The sequence below is a fragment of the Botryllus schlosseri genome, chromosome 11, assembly GCF_051294905.1.
Source record: "Botryllus schlosseri isolate E-star chromosome 11, Bs_hap1, whole genome shotgun sequence".
Taxonomy (NCBI): Eukaryota; Metazoa; Chordata; class Ascidiacea; order Stolidobranchia; family Styelidae; genus Botryllus; species Botryllus schlosseri.
In genome coordinates, this window is record NC_137246.1 from 23,448,072 (window position 1) to 23,468,973 (window position 20,902).

Genomic DNA, 20,902 nt, shown 5'->3' on the forward strand with positions numbered 1-20,902 from the left:
TCAGTGTGCATTCGAATTGTCACTCGTCAGCTCACAAGCTTGCGATCCGTTTATAGCCTTCAAGTCCGCCAGCGCGAACCCAGGACTTAATCTCGCCCCCGTCCAACTTTAACCATGTTTACCATCTGGGCCCCGACTCTACGGAAGCGACGCCTGTCGAATTATGGGTATGGGTATTGCTCGGACACTTGCTGCGTCGCCTGTTAACTTGCGATAACGTCGCTGGCACGATGGGTGGTTTCTGTCACTGAATCGGGGGAAAAACGGAATGCTTTTTCGTGTTTTTTTTGTTGTTTTCGGTGTCATGTCATCTGGCAGCTTTAGACTCGTTACTCGGTTTCTTTTGTGTGCTCTTGTACGTATTGCGAATTGCTCACAAGATCTGTGAAGATGGCTCACTTTACCACTGACTCTTACTAAAACTACACAATTTTCAATATGTTGACTCTGACTTTGACTCCGAAACCTGTAAACACATTGACTTTTACTATTTTCTTCACAGAATTACATATAAAATTAGATGTTAAGTACATTTTTTAGTTATTCTTACCGAGTTAATTATCCTAAGTTTTGAAAAAGTTGTGCTTGCGGAAACTACATGATATTCTTCATATGTTTTTCGTAACATTCGAGAACTTTGGTTCGACGTTAAAGCAGTCAAAGTGGTCAAACAATCTCCTACTGCATTCAGCATGTATTTTCCTGAAATTTTTGCGACTGCGAAAATTTACAGAAACTCCACTCGACAGCCATGTCACTCACGATACCTTTCCAGATTCCTTATCCTTATTTGGTGTAGCGTAGTGCCGTACACGGGGTTGAAAAGTAGTCAGCTTTAGTCTTTATTGATTCGGAGACGGCGTGTCGAGGCTGAATTGGCACAGTGCAACTATCGGCGGTTGAGACACACTCTCTGTGTTTTTGAAAGAGATTCCACGCCGATATCAGGACCGGTGGAATTTTAGTGTTCTTATTTAGCTTGCATCTGGTCATCTGTCGTTTAGGCGGGCACATCTTCTCTTTTATGTTCCTCACATAAATTCTGTCTCGTATCACTAGACCTTCACGCGCATGACTACGCATGATAACGTGGTAGTAGACGCACATTGGACCGTAACAGCGCATTTTGAGCACCATTTTTCACCTGCACCTGGCTTGCAATCGACGTAACACCACAATTCACGATTTCTCTGTTTTACCGCTTGAATGCAATCATGTAGCTGTGAACTAATTTTATGATCTCAGGGAGTACGTAGGTAGAGTGATATCTATGAGGTCGGATTGACTGCTCGATTGTCGATTATTGTAGTGTCTTCCCTGAACGATTTTGTATCTTACCATTTCTATTTTATACTCTTGCCGCAAGACTATAGAATATCTTAACAAACTATCATTCTCAGCTTAGAAGTAGGCCGTATTCATTATGGCGTGGAGTCCATGCTTTGGTAAACATGTAATGGCCGTATAAAATAGTCAAGTCTCTAATTTCGGTAAGCTGATTAATGAATGAAAAGTTCGGCACCTTCGCCCAGACTTACTTGCAGGCGTTTGCAGCCTATTTGGGATTCTGTCTACTAGAAAAGAAGATAGGCACCTTGGCGCCTCTAGAAAAAAGGCAAACGACCCCCGGGTTGAAAACAACTGCTTTTCCTGGCCGCGACGGCCCAATATTCATGACCGTTTTTCTTTTTCATCCAAGAACAAGCAGCCGCGACAATCTATGCCGGGATCGTCGTTGACGAGGGGCGTCAGCGAGCCCAGGACCGGCCCGCTCTACAAATCGCCCGCCCACAATCAACAAGCCCCGCAGGCGGAAGGGTTCGTCGTGTGTTTTTATGGTCCGGTCACGTTATATTTTCACGTTTGCGTTACTTTTTTCGGCAGATCGCCTCACCATTATCCCGCTGGTGCGTCCGGCCAGGCGAGGTCCGCGTCGTTTAACCACCGTCAAATCGACCCGGTCATTTCGGACTCGTATCAGCAGTCTGCGGCTTCCTCATCTTCCTCGGTGAGCTGTTTGTAGATATGTAGTTTTGCTCGCTTTCATGAATATATTATTGAATTGTATATTAAAGCTCTGTACCTCCCAAGAGTCTCTGTCTCGATATTCTAACCTTCGATATACTTCTCACTAGGGCAAGTTTTTGTTGCACTAAAAACCTGAGAAAGGTACATTTATTTTTTTAATTTTAACAAAAGTTGCAGAAGTTGCATTTTGACCACATTTGGCTCGGTTGACTAAAAAAAAGGGCAATTTTCCGGCTCAGCTCCTGAAATACCCGTAAAAGCGTTATTTCGGTGCTGATTTACGGTGTTTCAGTCTAATTTGGTCGTGTATTTCACCAAAATCGAATATACTTTCATGAAAAATCGAAAAAAGTTGCACTATAAGATTCCTTCAACGGGCTTGAAACAGAATTCTACATATCTTACGAGTATTTAAGAAGCTGCCGGAAGCTGTAAAAAAAGTTGCAAAAACTTGCCCTACTCCTCTCTAAATTGTCATCGGCTGTGGTGGATTTTCAATGACAACATTGTATTTTTTGATTTCTTGTAAATCTCATTCCGTAAATCTACTTCATGTAGTTTTTGACTTTTGACACGTGATGTACCTATCCGATTTGCGTTTTCGAAAGCTTTGCGCAAATTATTTCCAGCCACGCTCAGTTTGCGTGATGTGAACTCCATTTTGACAGCGGTTCACGCTGGTGCTCACTGCTCAACATATGTGACAAATTATTTCAAGTTTGCCTTGCGTAACGTAGGTAGACTTTAATTTTGGGCAGTGCTTGTGTTCGTGTTCTGCGTATGTAACTACAAAAACAGTCGGTAAACTGCTTTATGTATACTCGCAGTCGACGACCACATCTCCGGACAGACACGGTCACTGGAACACATCGTCGTCAAAATCTGCATCCGCGAATCAGTATATCTCTAGCTCATCCGTGTCTATGTCAATACCGCCGTACGATTCCATGTATACTGATTCTAGGCTATCCACAGGTGAGTGTGCTGAGCAGTTTTTGACGTGAATATCATATTCCTATTGAAAAAAAATGAATATTTCCTGCTGTCCTTTGAGTTCATTTCGATATGAATATATTTTTCAATTGTAATTGAAATTCTGTACCTCCTAAAAGTCTCTACAAGAAAAATTACCTTTACTCAGGTTCCAACAAAAGTTCTGATGCCAGCACACCGCCCCCTCCTTATTACGACGATTCTGAATTGGGATCTTTCAACGCATGACATTGCTGACAAAGTGTATATCCGATGCATAGCGCTTGGGGCGGCCCCTCCCTTCGATGCAAACAATGAAATGTATTCTTATCCGCGACTTTGCATCGAAACGAGCGGGGTCACTGTAGCTTTCGTGTAACCGATATCAACGGCATGGTGAGAATGTAACGTTCGCTACTGTGTGGTGAATTTTAAGGCCTGCAAATTATGTAACATCATATAGCGTTTCTAAATTATTTTTACTTTTTTTGTTTGTTTATTTTGCGTGTGTATATTGGTAAATATCCCGTTGAATTGAACGACTCAACCTTAATTCCTTATATTAGCCAGTTTCTTACTACTACCTGATTTTGCACTAACACTCGTATAGCTTTTCATTTGCCAAATCAACTGAGCCGTGGTAGAGAAAAAACAAAGAAATGTAGGGACATTACTGTAACAACGAGCTGTAGACTGAAGATACAAACGTTATATCCGACTGACTAGTGCCTTCAGCTGTGAGCCCTTCCCTGATAAACCAACTCGTGACAGCCCGTGGCTGCATTCTCTTGTCGCTATCGGAGGGTCTTTTTTCTTTAGTGGAATGTAACACTCTCTGTGTGCTGCTGGCAGCAATGATCTAAGGTACTTGTTCAAAAATAGCTACTTCATTCGGAGCTTCTTGTTTTTAAGTTGTCTTGATATTGCTGATGCGTGTGTCCAGTTTTTTGTCGTCGTACTCACTTGCTGTCTGGGTCGTATGGGAATTTCGGTATGTTGCAACCTACCGTATATCATTTCAGAATTTTGGAGATTATATTAACAGTGTCAGTATTTTCGTATTGGACTTTGCTGGAGGATTTCTGGCATCATTTACGATCACCATGTTCTGTAATGTGCGCGACGCTTTCAACTTTGCTTTCGGCAAGTGCGTTCTTTACCAAGTGTGAATTTTAGCAAATATGACTTTTCATATTGATAAATTATTATACAAATGAAATCGATAGCTTGCGAGAATGCCTACCAAGTGACGCCGGTTGTATGTTTTTGAAGAGCTGTAACAAAATTACCATGTCCTGACATCAGGGTGTCTGTTTCATATTTCGTTTACTTAATACAATGCATATATGTTCTGAGATGGCTGACTGAGTATATAGTCCGGTTACGGAAGTTTTGTCAAGACGATCGGGGCGGTGTTTTGCACCATTACCTATACTGGGAATCTACTGTTGGATTAATGAAGACTTGGTATAGTTGTAAGGCACTATCGTTCAGTATATGTTGTCCATTTACACCGTCTGTTAGCCTTCTGTTCGGCCCTTGGCCAGGGACAAAATAGAAATTGTGATGTCATATTAAAGCCTTAAGGCATGTTATTAGTGGCTAGCTTCATACTCAATCTCTCAATTACCTCCCAGTACTCAAAACTTAACTGTACTGGATATTTGTTGTAATTGGTATTGGTTTGGAGGTAATAAATCTTTGAAAAAGGATGTGCCACAAACAGTCGTACTATACTTCCCAACTCCTATTAGTGTTGGTATCTTTAACAGCAAAAACTACTTCCCCACAATATTCATTAACTATATATTGTTTTGGAGTCTGTTCCTTTGTACAACTTAGTCTATTACTCTTCGCACAGTATCTTTGTCTCTTAAACGTGGTTGTCATCTGCTTGACTAATAAGAATATCTTGAATGCTACTGCAATTCGCTTCCTGTAAAGTGGGTGGGATAGGGAGGTCAGTCTATGTGATTGTGTAATGACCAGAAGTGTTGCAGGCTGGTTGGATCGACTTGATTCATTGAGAAACGGTCTCTTCAGACGCCTTACGATTCCCGAGGGAGGGATTGTTCCAGCGTAAAGGAGTATGGCATAACACATTTGATAAGGGGATGGTGTATGGCAGTTTTCAGTTTACCTCGACATCCAATACAACTCGATTCAAGTCATATATTTTGATAGCCATTCTCCGGTGTCTCATATTTTCTCGCTACCATTTAGCGAAGCGTTGATGCCGTCATTTTTGCAGGACAATTCAAATTTGCGGGCACCAACGCCTGATGACACTTGGAAACAAATTACGCAGCACACAGCGAAACTCAGTTTATTATGCACAATGACATACAATAAATATGAAACGAAACACCTTAGCACGTCTATCATGTCCCCAGATTCATCAGAACACGTGCATCACGCTCAGTGAAAAGCTCACCCTCAACTCATCCGCTTAAGATTGATGCTGATCGATCAAAGGCCATTAATTCTGGTGTCCGGTCAATACCGAGAAAACCATTACCGAGAATGCCATTACCGAGAATGGACACCACCGAGAATGGACATCACCGAGAATGCAATGCAGGCATGTTATGCATATGAACAGGTCGTATGTGTGCATCACGGCGTTGCCACATTCGATATCGATGCTCATTGCTCAGGTATATATTTCTTGGCAGCGTCAGTCCCAGTAAGCTATATTCTTGGGTGTCCGGTCAACACCTAGAAAACCATTACCGAGAATGTCATTACCGAGAATGAACACCACCGAGAATGGACACCACCGAGAATGGGCACCACCGAGAATGCAACATATGCATTGCAACGCAGGCATGTTATGCATATGAACAGGTCGTATGTGTGCATCACGGCGTTGCCACATTCGATAGCCTATCGATGCTCGGGTATAAATTTATTGGCAGCGTCAGTCCCAGTAAGCTAGATTCTTGACATTGGCCATTCTCGGTAATGTCCATTCTCGATGCTGTCCATTCTCGGTAATGACCATTCTCGGTAATGTCCATTCTCGGTAATGTCCATTCTCGGTAATAGTGTAGAACCATATTCTTGACATTGGACATTCTCGGTAATGTCCATTCTCGATGATGTCCATTCTCGGTAATGACCATTCTCGGTAATGTCCATTCTCGGTAATGACCATTCTCGGTAATGTCCATTCTCGGTAATGTCCATTCTCGGTAATGGTTTTCTCGGTAATAGTGTAGAACCATTAATTCTGCCATCGGCAAACATATGTTAGATAATCCGATGTGTGCGAATAATTATCGAGACGACCGATTTCCAATCGTTGGGCGAGGCCGTTCACAATTCCATTTGTGTGCCTTGGAGTCGACTTTTATCAAAATACACCGACCAAAACTCTGTCAACAAAAGGAGTTCGGGTACCACCAAAAAATAGTACATTGAATGCTCTCTCATTCACGAAATTTCATGCTGGTGACGTCATATTTTGTGATACGATTGTTGATGTACAATGTTCTTTCCAATTCTCTACTAGTTGCTGACGATTACCCTTGACGAGTGTCAGCCGAAAATATTCGGGTTCATTTCAATATGAATATCTGTTCAACGTCTATCAGTGAAATATTAACCCATTTTGGGATGCTGGTAGGGTAGAGCGGGGCAGCGCGCCTACCCTAAGCGGGAAACATCATAATATCCACCAAACTGGTCGAAATGGGTTGAATTTCGGAATTTGCGCGCGAGATATCGTCCCCACTCTACCACGATCGTATGGAAAGTCCAAGTCCAATGGCTTTTACCCCGTTATACCCTACAAAATATAGCATGCCACTCAGTAACCGATAAATATTTAATCCCTATTCATGCTCCTCCGCCTCATCATGGCGTACCGGATCTTTTGAAAACAAATTTCATCCAGAAATGCTAACTGATTATGAAAGTCAAAAAGCAAGTCAGAAGTTGTTGAGATATATATCTTGTTTAGTCGGAGGGATAGCCTATATTCCACAGCTGGATAGCAATTTTGATAGGAATGGCGTTCTCCGAGAAAGCATCCTTGATGAACCAATAAACGACTACTCAGTCCTTATTTACTGGACTTAAGGGGTGGGGCGTTTTACCCCACGGGTGGGGTAGGCGTTTATCAGCCTCAAGGTCGCCATTGTTTGTGAATCAGCTACCAGGTAGTTATTCTGTAAATTCACCTTCGGACTGGGGCTTAAATAGGACTACGCGCAGTGAAAGCATAAATAGAACCGGAAAAGTCTATGTAGCATCCGGTAAATATGACATTTCACTTGATTGCACAAGGCTATCTTTTGGTAAGAATATGTGTAAAAGTCATAAAATCTCATTAAACATTACAAATCTTCATCCTGGTGTGGAAATCAAAGTGACAGTTTCGTCTGACCATTAGGCGATATTTGCGATACTGTGACGCATTCAATGCTCGCATTGTTCTGTGATATTGATGGTGGGCGACTTACCTCGCCTGGGCGTTTTACCCCACTCTACCCTACTTCTGCAAAAGACGCCGTGAGGACATTGACGGAGGAGAGGATGAGCCCAGCTTGACCCTCGACATTAAGAAAAATACTCCACACAGGGGTGCCAGCTAATGACAGAATAAATACTAGTCGGCCCTAGATTACCCCGCGTCTGCTGGAGGGAATTCAAACAAATTTTTCCTGTGTAGGGTGGATGAGTACAAGCTGCCCGAGTCCACATTTCTTCGGAGCGGCACGCGGATGAACTTAGAGGCAACTACCTACTTTTTCATCATCATTGGTTTATTAGCAATTTTATCAGTTCAATACACCACAAAAAATGCGATACAATGGAATATAGAAAGTAGGGATGGTGTGAACCTCTGAAAGGTTCAGGTTCGTGTGAACGCGAACCTTTTTGAAAGGTTCTGTGTGAACACGAACGTGAACCTCGTGACGTCACGTGACGTCATAATGCTAATTCCAACCCTATCTTCCAGTGAAGTGATAGCCTATATTAATGTACACGATACCAAGTGAAGACTCGGTCCATATAATGCCCTAATGCTGAAGTACATATCGGCGTTTTAAACGTCGCTAAATGTATCAACAGCGGTAATCATGAAGTATATAATAAAATCTATACATTCCGTCGCTTCGCCAACAATTTCGATGAGGACTTACCAAGGAATATATGCTTATGCCTTAACGGTCTTAGCTAGACCGGACAATGTGTTCGGAGTCTGAGTATTGCTACATTGATATTGAGCAGAGTGTGCAACGGGTTTCAATACTCGCTACCGATACCACAAACAACAACAAGTTATGCAGCAGTAGCAAGCACCTTAATCGCACGGATTTGGTTTTAATGATACAGTAAAGATAATTATCAAGTCAAGATTGACCCCGTACGCCCGTTCGATTTTTTACGTCAGAAGACGATATCAATGTCATTGATTGGTTGAATAAGCATCATTCGCTGACTACGTATATCGCTCGTGATGTTGTGTGATTGCGGGTCAAGCTCACGGCAGATAGTCACTAAATATTCACAAACGGAAAGCTGGTTATTCCGAGAAAATTTTTGCAACAAAGAAACTAAAACTTTTAAAGTTGTCGAGGTGCATGGTGCATGCTCGTTAAGCGTTGATTTTTTATGCTGCCAGCACCATGCATGGAGTGGCCCGCAGTTGAAATGCAATAAATTTGAGCCAAAGATCTTATAATGGAGTGAAAATTACAATTTACCAAAAGGTTCACAGTGCAGAACCTACCAAGGTTCTGTTGTGAACACGAACCTCTAAATTTCCGAGGTTCACACACAGAACGCGAGCGTGAACCTCACGTTCACACCATCCCTAATAGAAAGGAAGATGTCGAAGCGACTAGGAGTTGTCCATGGAATCGGACACCCACCTTGGCCTATAGGCGATGTAAAGAGGAGGCATGCACACTGAATGAAAGTAAAGAAGATAGCAGGGTTGTGATGACTCGAGTCATGACTAGAGTCACGATTTTCTGATGACTCGACTTGACTCGAGTCATTTTCTCAAATTACGGAAATGACTCGACTCGACTCGAGTCAATTTGTGTATTGACTCGACTTGGACTCGAGTCATTGGGCATGACTCGAACCAAGCCATATTACTCGAGACTCTGACGGCCAAGACCGACATTTCGTTGTAATTTCGAATAATGGTAAAGTAACCACCCTATTGTGATTTCGTCTATTGGTACTGGTAGGCCTACTTGAAAATGCGACCAGAAACTGTTGAAAGTGAAGATAATCAGTATAATATAAATACGAGCAATTCGATATCATCAAACAGGGTTACAAAAGTGGGTTTAACACGATTTCAACTGGAAACTGATCCGTCAACACAATGACTTGGACTCGGACTCGAGTCATAATACCATGACTCGGACTCGAACCTCTGCTCGATGACTTGGACTCGGACTTGACTCGGTAGTGAATTGAAAATGACTCGACTTGACTCGAGTCAAAACTATAAAAGTGAGATTGACCTGTGACTCGGAGCCTTGTGACTTGGTTACAACCCTGGAAGATAGTCTAGAAAAAGGAAGCGACAAGAAATAGGGCGGGATGTCATGGGAAGCGAGATATACTATTTCTGAAGAACCGAAATACGGTAGGCTACCCCTAGAAGCATTTGCTACTCATCTGAAATGTGCTGAAAACAAGTTCTCATTGCGAAAGTTTGACACCCAAATGTGCCAATTGACAACATAATTCGCGACACTGGCAATATCGACAAGCACGCTTAATCGGGGAAGAAGGACACTTTTATCAAATCAGTCAAGTTAGTTGATCAAGATTGAAAACAGCTGATTTTGCTATTTCTGCTGACTAAGAAAAATAAGGCCGTCACTTTCTATCGACTCGAACGTCCGTTTAAGCCATGTGGCGTCATTTATGCCTATTTCCAGTCGAATCTGTCCATTATCCTAGTTTTAGAAGCTGTAAAGGAGGACATTTAGGCGTCCGCGGAGTACATTTTCAAAAACCTGAAAAAGGACGACTAATCCTCCTAAAGGAGGACGTATGATAATCCTATAGATCTTACTTCAATTACAGGCCTATACGCAATCAGAAACCTGGACTGCCACTGCATCACTGTTGCCAGCGATTGAAATGTTTCGGAATTGATACAGGGTCTCCTATACGAAATTCCCATGGTCATTTTCGGGCGGCACGTCATGCGGCTTTCGATTATGTGGACTTTGGACCGCATATGCAAGTTAATGAATAGTCGAACGGACTTGTAAAATCTAAAAATGGCTCCAGACGAGCTGGCTGCTGATAGTTTATGTGATGCGCGATGACGGCGCTGAATCTGTATCTGATGGATTACTAACCGCGGTAGGTTGGTAATCTGTATAATCTGTTGCAGTGAATGAAAAGAGTAAAATAAAGACTGTATCTATGTGTTGCTATAACTAGCGTAGTAATCATAGCCAGGTTGTTCTGCAAAGTTGTTGCAAATGTGAAGGTTTTGTATGTGTAAATAGTCACTGCACTGTGTAATAGTGTGTAGTGCTAAAAGTTCGCAGCTAACCGCCGAACAGATACAGTTAGATTATAGATAACTAACCTACGTAGGTTAGTTATCTATATAGTTAAATGCCGCTTCACGTAATATGCTATCTCTAGATTGGTGGATTTTGTGGACAGAAGTTCACGTTTGGAATGCGTGCTATCCAGATGATAGGTGAATGCACGATTACAACCAGCATCGTGCGTGGTTAAAAGTGACTTATCATATAACCATTGAAGAATATAGAAGGTAGCCTATGACTTCGTTGCGCAAACATGACCATCTCGGCAATCGCAACGCGTAGTGACAGCGTTAGGTAATTGTGCTTTATGTGAAATCCATTTTTATAAGAGATAGAATCAATGCTTGTATGCCATTAGCTAGTGAATGCTCTAACTAGACGAAAAAGTTAATTATTGACTTCATTGCTATGTTGGTAGTGATGGTAATACTATATAGTTTACAATATTCTCCTCTATTGCCAATCAGTAATCACAACAACCACTAAATGGATGGAATATAATGTAACGTGGCTTGAGCTTACTATCTTTTTATTCACAGTTATATTTGTGTTTATGACTGACCCTTGAAAGATGTCGAAGAGCTTGAGAAGAAGAGGAAAAAGATCACAAAGTATATCGGAACCGAAAAGTGAATTTGGTGAACTTGCCACCAAGGATGTACCTGATTCACCACGTCAACCGCAAAAAATTCCTTCATATGGGACAAAGAAATGCCATGAATCTAGAAATTCATTATTCAGCTCAAAAAGCGGATTTGTGGCGTATCGCGGATTCTTGAATCTCTGCGTGATTTTACTCGCAGTCAGCAACGCGAGAATGTTTTTGGAGAATGTGCTCAAATATGGGATATTAGTCGACCCGTTTCAGTGGTTATCAACCGTGATGGATAATCCGTACCAGTGGCCAAATGTCATACTTATGCTATGTTCGAATGTCTTCATCTTGGCTGCCTTCTATATTGAAATCGCGATTGCGCGTGGACGAGTTTCAAGTTCTCACGGATCAATCCTACATGTACTCAATATCATTTTAGTAGTTCTCATTCCACCTGTTCAAGTATTAATGCTCGAGCCGGATCCGATTGGATCGTTATTCTCATGCGGTACATATGCAATTGTTTTCATGAAACTTTGGTCATATGCACACACCAACAGCTGGTACAGAGAAGAGTACATTAAAACTTCGAATCAAAATAAAAAATTGAGGAGGACCTCGTCTCTGCCAAGTCGCGATTTGGAGAAACTGAAAAATAAACAAATAGAGGTCAAGTACCCGTACAATCTCACCGTCAAGAATTTATACTACTTCATGTTTGCACCTACTTTGTGCTACGAGTTGAACTACCCAAGAACAGAGAGAATAAGGAAGTCATTTCTGTTCCGAAGATTGATTGAGGTGCTGTTTCTGCTACAGCTGGAACTAGCACTCTGTCAACAGTGGATTGTGCCCACTCTGCAAAAAGCAATAGTGCCAATTCACCAGTTGGATGCTACACGCATGCTAGAGAGATTACTTCGGTTGTCAATACCGAATCACTTCATGTGGTTGATATTCTTTTATTGGTTTTTCCATTCGGTGCTGAATGTTCTAGCTGAGGTTCTGCGGTTTGCAGATCGTGAATTTTACAGAGATTGGTGGAATTCTGAAACGATCGTCTACTTTTGGAAGGCTTGGAACATTCCCGTTCACAAATTCTGCACTAGACATGTGTACAAACCTCTTCTTACCAGAGGATATTCGAAATTCACAGCGCAATTGATCGTATTCCTACTGTCTGCATTCTTCCACGAATACTTGGTGTCAGTGCCTTTGCATGTGTTTAAATTGTGGGCGTTTATGGGGATGGTTGGTCAACTCCCATTGGCAGCACTTACTGACTGGATGTCGAAGCGGTTCTCTCCTCATTATGGGAATATGTTGGTTTGGACATCTCTCATAATTGGACAGCCAATGGCCGTGTTAGCTTATGTTTATTACTATTATGTACTTAGATTTGGTGGCGTCTCTGATGAGATACAATTTTAGGGCCACCAATTATGCTCTATTTGAGAGGGGTATTTTAACTTGGACAACATTGTCATTTGTATATAAATATTGGTTATTTTTCATATCAAGTATGTTTCTTTTTTAATATCAATTCATTTATTTGACCATATCTTCAACATCTGGTAACTTGGGTGTGAAATCCCTTATAAATTCATATGAAGCACGTTGAACTGCTTGGTGATTTTGTTTCTCGATGCTCATTATCAAGATCATTATGATCATTAGACAGTAGACTATATTAGTAGGCACTCATTTGATGTATTAATTCACTTTGTATTCCTGTGTAATCATGCCAAATGACTGTTTTATTAGATATACATTATCATTGCATAAGGTGCAAAGTCGTCATCTCTTTGTATGGTGCTGCAGCCCTTAAATGATGGATTACTTTGTATTACTGTCTTGGCCATGCACTTGTTTATTTTCCTTGACTCGCCTCGCCAAGTATCTACCGATCGGCCAATCACAGTGTCTGCATTCCAATCCAACATTAGGGAGCACCAGAAATCTGGGCTATGAGCATATTACTTGGGTGTATCGCAACCGAAGACTAATTTTTCACTCATTTTGTTAGGTGTGCAATGAATTTTTTTATACTTTGGGTATTTTGATTTTTCGTGCATGTTATGCACTATTTCGTCATTGATATCAGATGAAATCATGCATGCATTTCATTTAACGTTTGAGCAAGTTGAATGACATGGTCAAATACATATTAGACAGTAAGCTGAGTCTTTTTTACGTTTTGTCGAAGGTGTCAGATTTTACATGTTTCAGTTCAAGGGGTCGTATGTGACATTGACAATAATATGTTATCGCAGCAATTCTTTATGTGTGGTAGGCATACTTGATTACAAATGCAAAGAAACCGCCCAATATTCGATCAGGACCATGAATTCTGAAATCTTCCGAAAATCGTCTGTATGAACTGCAGTGTTGGGATGACTTGAGTCAACTTTTTCGTATGACTTGACTTGACTCGGCACTTCAGAAATGGGATTTACTCGTGACTCGGAGCAAAATATTCGAGTCAATTTCAAGTCATCAAGTAAACGGTGTCGATAAAATCCAGAGGTGGTCAGTAACGAAGTACTTCTACTTTTTGAAGTACTCAAGTAGTTTTCCGCTACTTGAGTACTTACACAAGTAGATCTAATTTACTTATACTTCATACTATTTTGTGATCTGCTTACTTATTTTTCGCTATTTTCAGTTTGTCAAACAGAAGCAGTTTAATCCTCCAATCAGGAAGATAACCTGAGGAGTTTCGGGGCTGCTTGACATAATATATCAACATTTAGTTTTCACAAAAGTTGAGTAAAACCCAGAATTTTTGTCGCGCACAGTGGATATGGAGTGACCAATATGATTTCACGAAAGTATTGGTGAATATAATTTGGGTAGCAGGTTGCGTGGTTCCGTTCACGCCGCATTGTCGCCCATATGAAATATTTCATTACAGTTGGCCCACCATAACGTTTGCAACTGATGTTTCGCAATCTAGCATTTACTTATCATATCTAAGGCTGCGCTCAATGATTCGAGTACTCGAATCTGAATCGAGAATTAATTTTATTGATTCGAGTCGAGTAGTAAAAGACGATTTTTTCGAGTACTGAAAGTATACGCTCCTCGCAACTGAAAGTCAATTACTAACGGGAATTGTGGTTTTGATACTATTTACCAGTGATGAATAAGCTGTGAAACCTTGATTGGCCGCGTGCGACGGAATACGAGACATAGTACAAACCTACGAACGCTACTGGAAATAACACATTTCCCAAGTCATGATCATCCCACAACTTGTCAAGAAGTGCAATGAAATCGGTATGGTCCAAAAATACCAAAGTATCTTTAATGTGACGGATAACAGGCGTCATGTTCTTTGAGGTTGCATAAATAAAAGGTACATATTTAAACTTTGACATATTACATTCTGTTGTGACGTCGTAATGAGTGATTATCGAATACTCGAGTCGAAGCATATTCCGTGATTCAGAATCGAATCACTCAGGTACTCGACTTTGCCCAGCCCTAATCATATCGCAATCGAACAGTCCATGGCGTGTAGCCTGCTAATCTGGAAGAGTGAACTCTTTTTTTAGCTTTAGACTTTTAGTTTTACACCGGTTTCAACATACCACATTTGAAACTTTCTGGACTAAAGACATGAAATACGTTTTCCTCTTTTAGAAGTAGTATTTATATTTCTCTTTCAATTGTTGAAGTATAAAAGCAAGTGTAATAATGCCTTTAATTTTCTGAAATAAAGGTACACAATATGGCATTTTTACGATCCACCATATTTTTTATTAACGTTTACCAGAGGTGGTCAAAGTAGTCAAGAAAGCTACTAAAGTAGAAGTAGAGACGACAAAATCTAATCAAGTACAAGTAGAAGTACTTCTTCAATAAGCCATCCAAAACTACTTGAAGTAGAAGTAGAATTGACTAACTTTGAATCTACTCAAGTAAGTAAGTAGTTTTGAAAACAGTCTTAATAATTCGTTCGCATGGACTGTCAAAAGCTGCAAATTGAGCTATGCGGAAGGTACAGAGAGCTTGATTCGTATTGATTCATCCGAGGAGATGGGATGCAAATTATAGTATTGATATGAAAATGCGATACTAACCCTTTGTTTACGAGAAGACCCCGTTTCAGAGAATATCATGTCATGGCGCCCTACCCCATATTATAAGGCCCCAAGTTTAGACGAAGAGCAATACGGAGAAGTTGTATCGGATACGGTTTCAACACTTTGCGCAATTAGTATGCGTTAATAACAAATAATGTGGATCGTAAAATCTATATTTAGTGTAGCTTTATTTTCGGAAGATAGAAGCATTACTACTCTTGCTTTTATGTTTCAGCATGCAGGCCTATGTTCTGCAGAAAAATGAACTGAAAGTAACTAGAACTCAAAGTATGATACTCGGAATTAAATGTGAAATACAAATAGCACTTCTAAAATGCGGAAAATATATTTCATGTCTTTTGACCATAAAGCTTTAAAGGTGATCTGCTAAAACAGCTGTAACGCTAAATAAAAGCCACATTTTCCAGATTAGCAGGACACGTCATGGGCTGCTAGACGGTAGTTTCAAACGTTATACTGGGTCATATATAGGCTACTGTGATGAAATATTTGATAGGGGCGACAATGCGGTGCTAGCGGAACCACGCAATCCGGTACCTAAATCATATTTATTGATACTTTCGTGAAAACATATTTGTTACTTCACTGTGCGCGAAGCGCAACAAAATTTCTTGGCTTTACTTGACTTTCATGAATATTAAATGTTGGTACTGCGTGAAAGCAGCCCAGAAATTCCTCAGGCTATCTTTCGTATTGGGGATTAAACTACTTCTACTTGACAAACTGAATATAGCGAAAAGTAAGTAAGTAGATCACAAAATATAACCAAGTAGAAGTAGAGAAAATCAGATCTACTTGAGTAAGTACCGGAAGTAGAGAAAACTACTTGAGTACTTCAAAAAAGTAGAAGTACTTCGTTACTGACCACCTCTGACGTTTACTAATCGCGCAAAATGTTTACCCCGTATCCGATACAACTTCTCGGTATTGCTCTTAGACTGAACTACGGGCCATAGGGGGGAGGGGGGTCGCCATACCATGATATTTTCTAAAACCGGCTGTTCGAGTAACAGAGGACTAGTATCGCATTTCCATATCAATACTATAGATTAGATAGATTCAGTTTAGTTCGGTTTATTAGCAATTTATCGGTTCCATACAGATACGATGAAAAGAGGAAGTCTCGAAACGACTTGAAGCGGTCTTAGGAATCAGACACCCACCTAGGCGATGTAAGTAGTAGGGTTTGAATCGATATAGCCACACCAATTAAATTACGCCACGTCGCCTTAATTGGCACGCCTACAGGACGCCCATTGCCACCTCACCTGTCACACCTATAACACACCCCCTTGCCGCATCATCAGCCACGCCTATAGTGCCACATCATCCATCCATTGCAATATCATCGCTGCATTGATTGCCGCATCTTGATACTTTTCTCAGATATTGTATTATGTGTATTTAGGACAAATATCATCCGTCCATATGTTTTAAACTTGATTTTATGTGTACAAGTTACGGTTTCTGCAGTTTCCACATTTTACGACTTATGATTGCTGCGTCAAAACATACCTTAGCTAGAATCGACAGATTTTCTTTATGTGTATTTAAGACTATGTATTTAAATTCCTATTCAGATTATACGTAGATGCGAGAAATATGATGTCTATGCAAGGCTATATTCTCCGGATAATATTATTAATATCAAAATTCTACACATCATCACTAATTACTTAATATAAAATGCGATTTTGAGCGCTGCGACTTGATAATATGAATCCTTACGCTTCTGATGCATGATTTTTTGTGATAAGGACCTAGGTAACATTGAGAGTCTACAACGATTGTTTGGATATACATTATAGCAATACCCCACTAAACTATAGGCGGTTATATTACTCTATTGGTCAGAGATAACTCATCCGTCAATATTTTTAAACTTGATTTTATGTATACAAGTTACGGTCTCTGCAGCCTCCACATTTTACGACTTATTTTCATTAGACGCAGGCAAGCGATTCTCCAGTTCGGAGGTACGGAAACAAATCACTCGCATGTGCGCGTTCCGAATAGTCTTGTAGAATTTTCTAAAGTCGTAACAGCTTATAGTAGCATATACGCGAATCCCAAGGTGAAAATAATCGAACGAACTATAGCCGTAGGCGTGCGATTCGCAGGGCTTTATTTATACAAACACTTTCGATGCCTGTACGCGAACCCCAGCGTTATAACGATTAGGTCTAATTAGCACGTTCTGAAGCCGTAAATTTAGTCAACATCATTGAGATAGCCATGATTTAAATATGGTGATCGAGTGTGACAATAGCACTCGTCAAGGTTAGACAAACATAACCTTAAACTACTATCTACTTCACAAAATATAAAGTTGTAAAAGTAAGCAGATTTCTATGAAAACCTGTTAAATAGAAGTAAAAGTAGCCTAGAAACATAACTACTTACCGAAAAATCGTTACGTAGAAGTGGGGTTAGTCTACGAACATAACCACTTACTTACTTTGAAATCTCTACTTGTACTTGTATTCGAGCGGAATTGCATCTATCATGTGTATTTAGGGCTAATGCGACATCACTATGTTGACGACAGGGCTGATTTGAACACACAAATTTTGCGAATTAAACTTATCGCTCACCACGGACACTCAATGAAGAGCACCCTGGAGCACCCACAAAAATGCTCTACAATTCTTGACATATAATATACTGAGCATATAATAAGCTGACAAAACTTATTGCCGTGCGACCGATGCATTAATGACTTTAATACTCTGTATTTTAAATTATCACACCTATGAGTCGAAATGTTGTTAAGTAACTCATGTTTTCAACATAACCTAAACGTAAAGTGCACGAATTTCCATGTTGATCAAATACCAAAAACTTTGCTTGCTTTCAAAGTTAGTACCTAAGCGCATAACAGAATTTACCCAAAAAAGTCGGTACTCCGAAAATTTTGTGTAGTAGAGCCTTTTGGTGTTGGACTTAAGTTCCAATGAACAAGTGTTCACGTGAGTTCGAATCCCAAACCCTATACGTTATATTTGAGTCAAAAAAGTTATTCATACTCATGATTCGAGATGTTAAGTAACTCATGTTTTCAACATAATGTAAGCGCGAAGTACGCAAAATTAGATAACATACAAATACCACAAATTGCGCTAGCTTTCAGAGTTGATAAGTTTAACTCTTTTAACAAAGTTGTATGTGCGCAATATATGTTTATCGTAAGTCCTGCACGTTCATGATTTCGTCCGAGTTTGAGTTGTAGAAAATATTATACCAACATCGCGACATCTTTCAAAAACAAAACCACGGTCACTGCTTGAGAGACCTATTAATGTCATCCCAATAATTTAGTTACTTCCACAAAATAGTAGATACGTATTTGACTTACGTTTCACAAAGCTAACACGCACACAATTTACTTTAGTAACGAAAAGTGGTGAGATATCGAAAGATTTCTCCTTACATCAAAACAACTAGAATGTGGAACTATATTAAAAACGTTCCTAACCCTTTGCACACCGCTGATAAATCGCACAAGAAACAAGTTTAGAGAATCGATATATACATAGTCAATTTTCATAATAGAATTAGCATGCTAAACATTAAATACTCACCTTGAAAGTTGGTACGCAGTTGTAGGCCATATTAACAATGCACCATACCAAATTTCGTCACACATTTCATGATGTAACACCTTTGGAACTAACGCAGCTTTCTACAGACTTTAGCATGAATCTGTTTTTCGGTAACGTAGCAGGTACCTATACATAGTAAGCTTTAATAACGGAATTATCATGCTAATAATCAAATTCCCACCCTGAATCTTGGTACGCAGTTGTAGGATAATATGAAAATGCACCATACTAAATTTCGTCACACATTTTATGATAGTTGTAGGACATTGTGATTATGCAGCATACCAAATATCGTCACACATTTCATGATGGAATAACTTTAAATCTAACGCAGTTCTATACCAACTTCGCGTAAATCTGTTTTTCGGTAGCGCGTACCTATACATAGTCAGCTGTAATAACGGAATTATCATGCCAATATGTGACTCCTCAACGTGAAACCTGGTACGTAGTTGCAGGACTTGGTGATTATGTAGCATGTCAAATTTCGTCACACATTTGATGATGGAACAACTTTAAAACTAACGCGGCTCTACATCGATTTTTTGCGTACATCTGTTTTGCGGGAGCGTATAGCACGTACACATACATAGTCAACAATAATAATGGAATTGCCATGCTCAGCATAGAATACCAACTCGAAACTTGATACGTAGTTGTAGGACATTATGGCAATGCACTATGCTAAATTTCATCACACATCTAATGATGAAACACCTTTAAAACTAACGCAGTCGAATACCGACTTTTATGCATATCGGTTTTGCATGAACATAGCATATACCTATACATAGTCAATTTTAATAACAGAATTAGCATGCTAAACATTAAATTCTCACCTTGAAGGACATAATGACAATACACCATACCAAATTTGATCACACATTTCATGATGTAACTCCTTTAAAACTAACGCAGTTCTCTACACACTTTTGCGTGAATCTGTTTGTCGGCAGCGTAGCACATACCTATACATAGTACGCTTTTAACGGAATTACCATGCTAATATTCAAATCCCGACCCTTAAACTTGGTACGCAGTTTTAGGACATTATGAAAATACACCATACCAAATTTCGTCGGACATTTCATGATGTAACACCTTTAAAACCAACTCAGTTCTATACCGACTTTTGACTAAATCTGTTTTTCCGTTGCGCAGCACGTACCTACACATAGTATACACACTCAACTATAATAACGGAATCACCATGTTAATAATCGACCCCCCACCTTGAAACTAGGTACGCAGTTGTAAGACATTATGACAATGCACCATGTCAAATTTTGTTACGCATTTCATGATTGAACAACTTTAAAACTAACACAGTTCTATACCGAGATTTGCGTAAATCTGTTTGGCGGGAGCGTAGCACGTACCTGTGCATAGTCAACTTTAATAACGGAATTACAATGCTAAACATTGAATGCGTAACTTGAAAACTGGTTCACGGGTGTAGGACATTATGACAATGGAACATATTAAATTTCATCACACATTTCATGATGGAACATCTTTAATTGAAGCCTACGGAACTCTGCAAATTGTTTCGATTTATTCTGCCCGTTTTAATTTAAGATAAGGAAGCCCATTTTACTCAATGTATCGATGCGTACGTTACTCTACAAATTTTTCTGATTAATTCTCCCTATGTTAATTTATCATAAGAAAGATGATTTGACTCCTAAAGTACGAAATACTTGCTCGCTTGAGCTAAGCCGCAGCGCTTGGAGTGGAATTTTACGAAGTATGTGGACGCATTTCAAAGGAGCATACTTTACGCTCTAATTCGATTCCCACACATTCCATATAATTACTAACTGAACCATTGAGTACCAGCCTTGAAATTTTGCGTAGTACTAGCTGGCATGTATACAATTTCATGGCACCCGACAGTACGACGGAGACTATCAAAATATCGAAAGAAGTTCTCTATTCTTTTCTGAAATAATCAAAGGTTTCATCAGGACTTCCCTTCATATAAACTCCAGCAGAATCATTAATAACCCCTCAAGTTTACTCAATTTACTCCAATTTGATACTCGAGTACTA

General features: G+C 40.0%; 2 protein-coding genes across 4 annotated transcripts in view; both read left to right on the top strand.

The window, feature by feature from the left end:
* The window catches only part of LOC145451026 (serine/threonine-protein kinase MRCK alpha-like), a 41,244-nt gene extending 36,322 nt beyond the window's left edge, over positions 1-4,922 (top strand). For 2 of the 3 annotated variants that reach the window (XM_080329512.1, XM_080329511.1), the window contains exons 34-38: positions 57-167; positions 1,700-1,818; positions 1,885-2,008; positions 2,856-3,003; positions 3,170-4,922. In XM_080329512.1, coding sequence (XP_080185638.1) covers positions 57-167; positions 1,700-1,818; positions 1,885-2,008; positions 2,856-3,003; positions 3,170-3,249 — 582 coding nt within the window. In that variant the 3' untranslated portion in view covers positions 3,250-4,922. The remainder of the gene's footprint in view (positions 1-56; positions 168-1,699; positions 1,819-1,884; positions 2,009-2,855; positions 3,004-3,169) is intronic. The other variant, XM_080329513.1, reaches the window with a different exon arrangement.
* Positions 4,923-10,244: 5,322 nt separating this feature from the next.
* Positions 10,245-13,317, top strand: LOC145450558 (diacylglycerol O-acyltransferase 1-like). The gene has a single exon (XM_080329077.1). It carries the CDS (start codon positions 11,116-11,118, stop codon positions 12,568-12,570), a length of 1,455 nt encoding a protein of 484 aa, XP_080185203.1. The 5' UTR covers positions 10,245-11,115; the 3' UTR covers positions 12,571-13,317.
* The last annotated feature ends 7,585 nt before the right edge of the window (positions 13,318-20,902 follow it).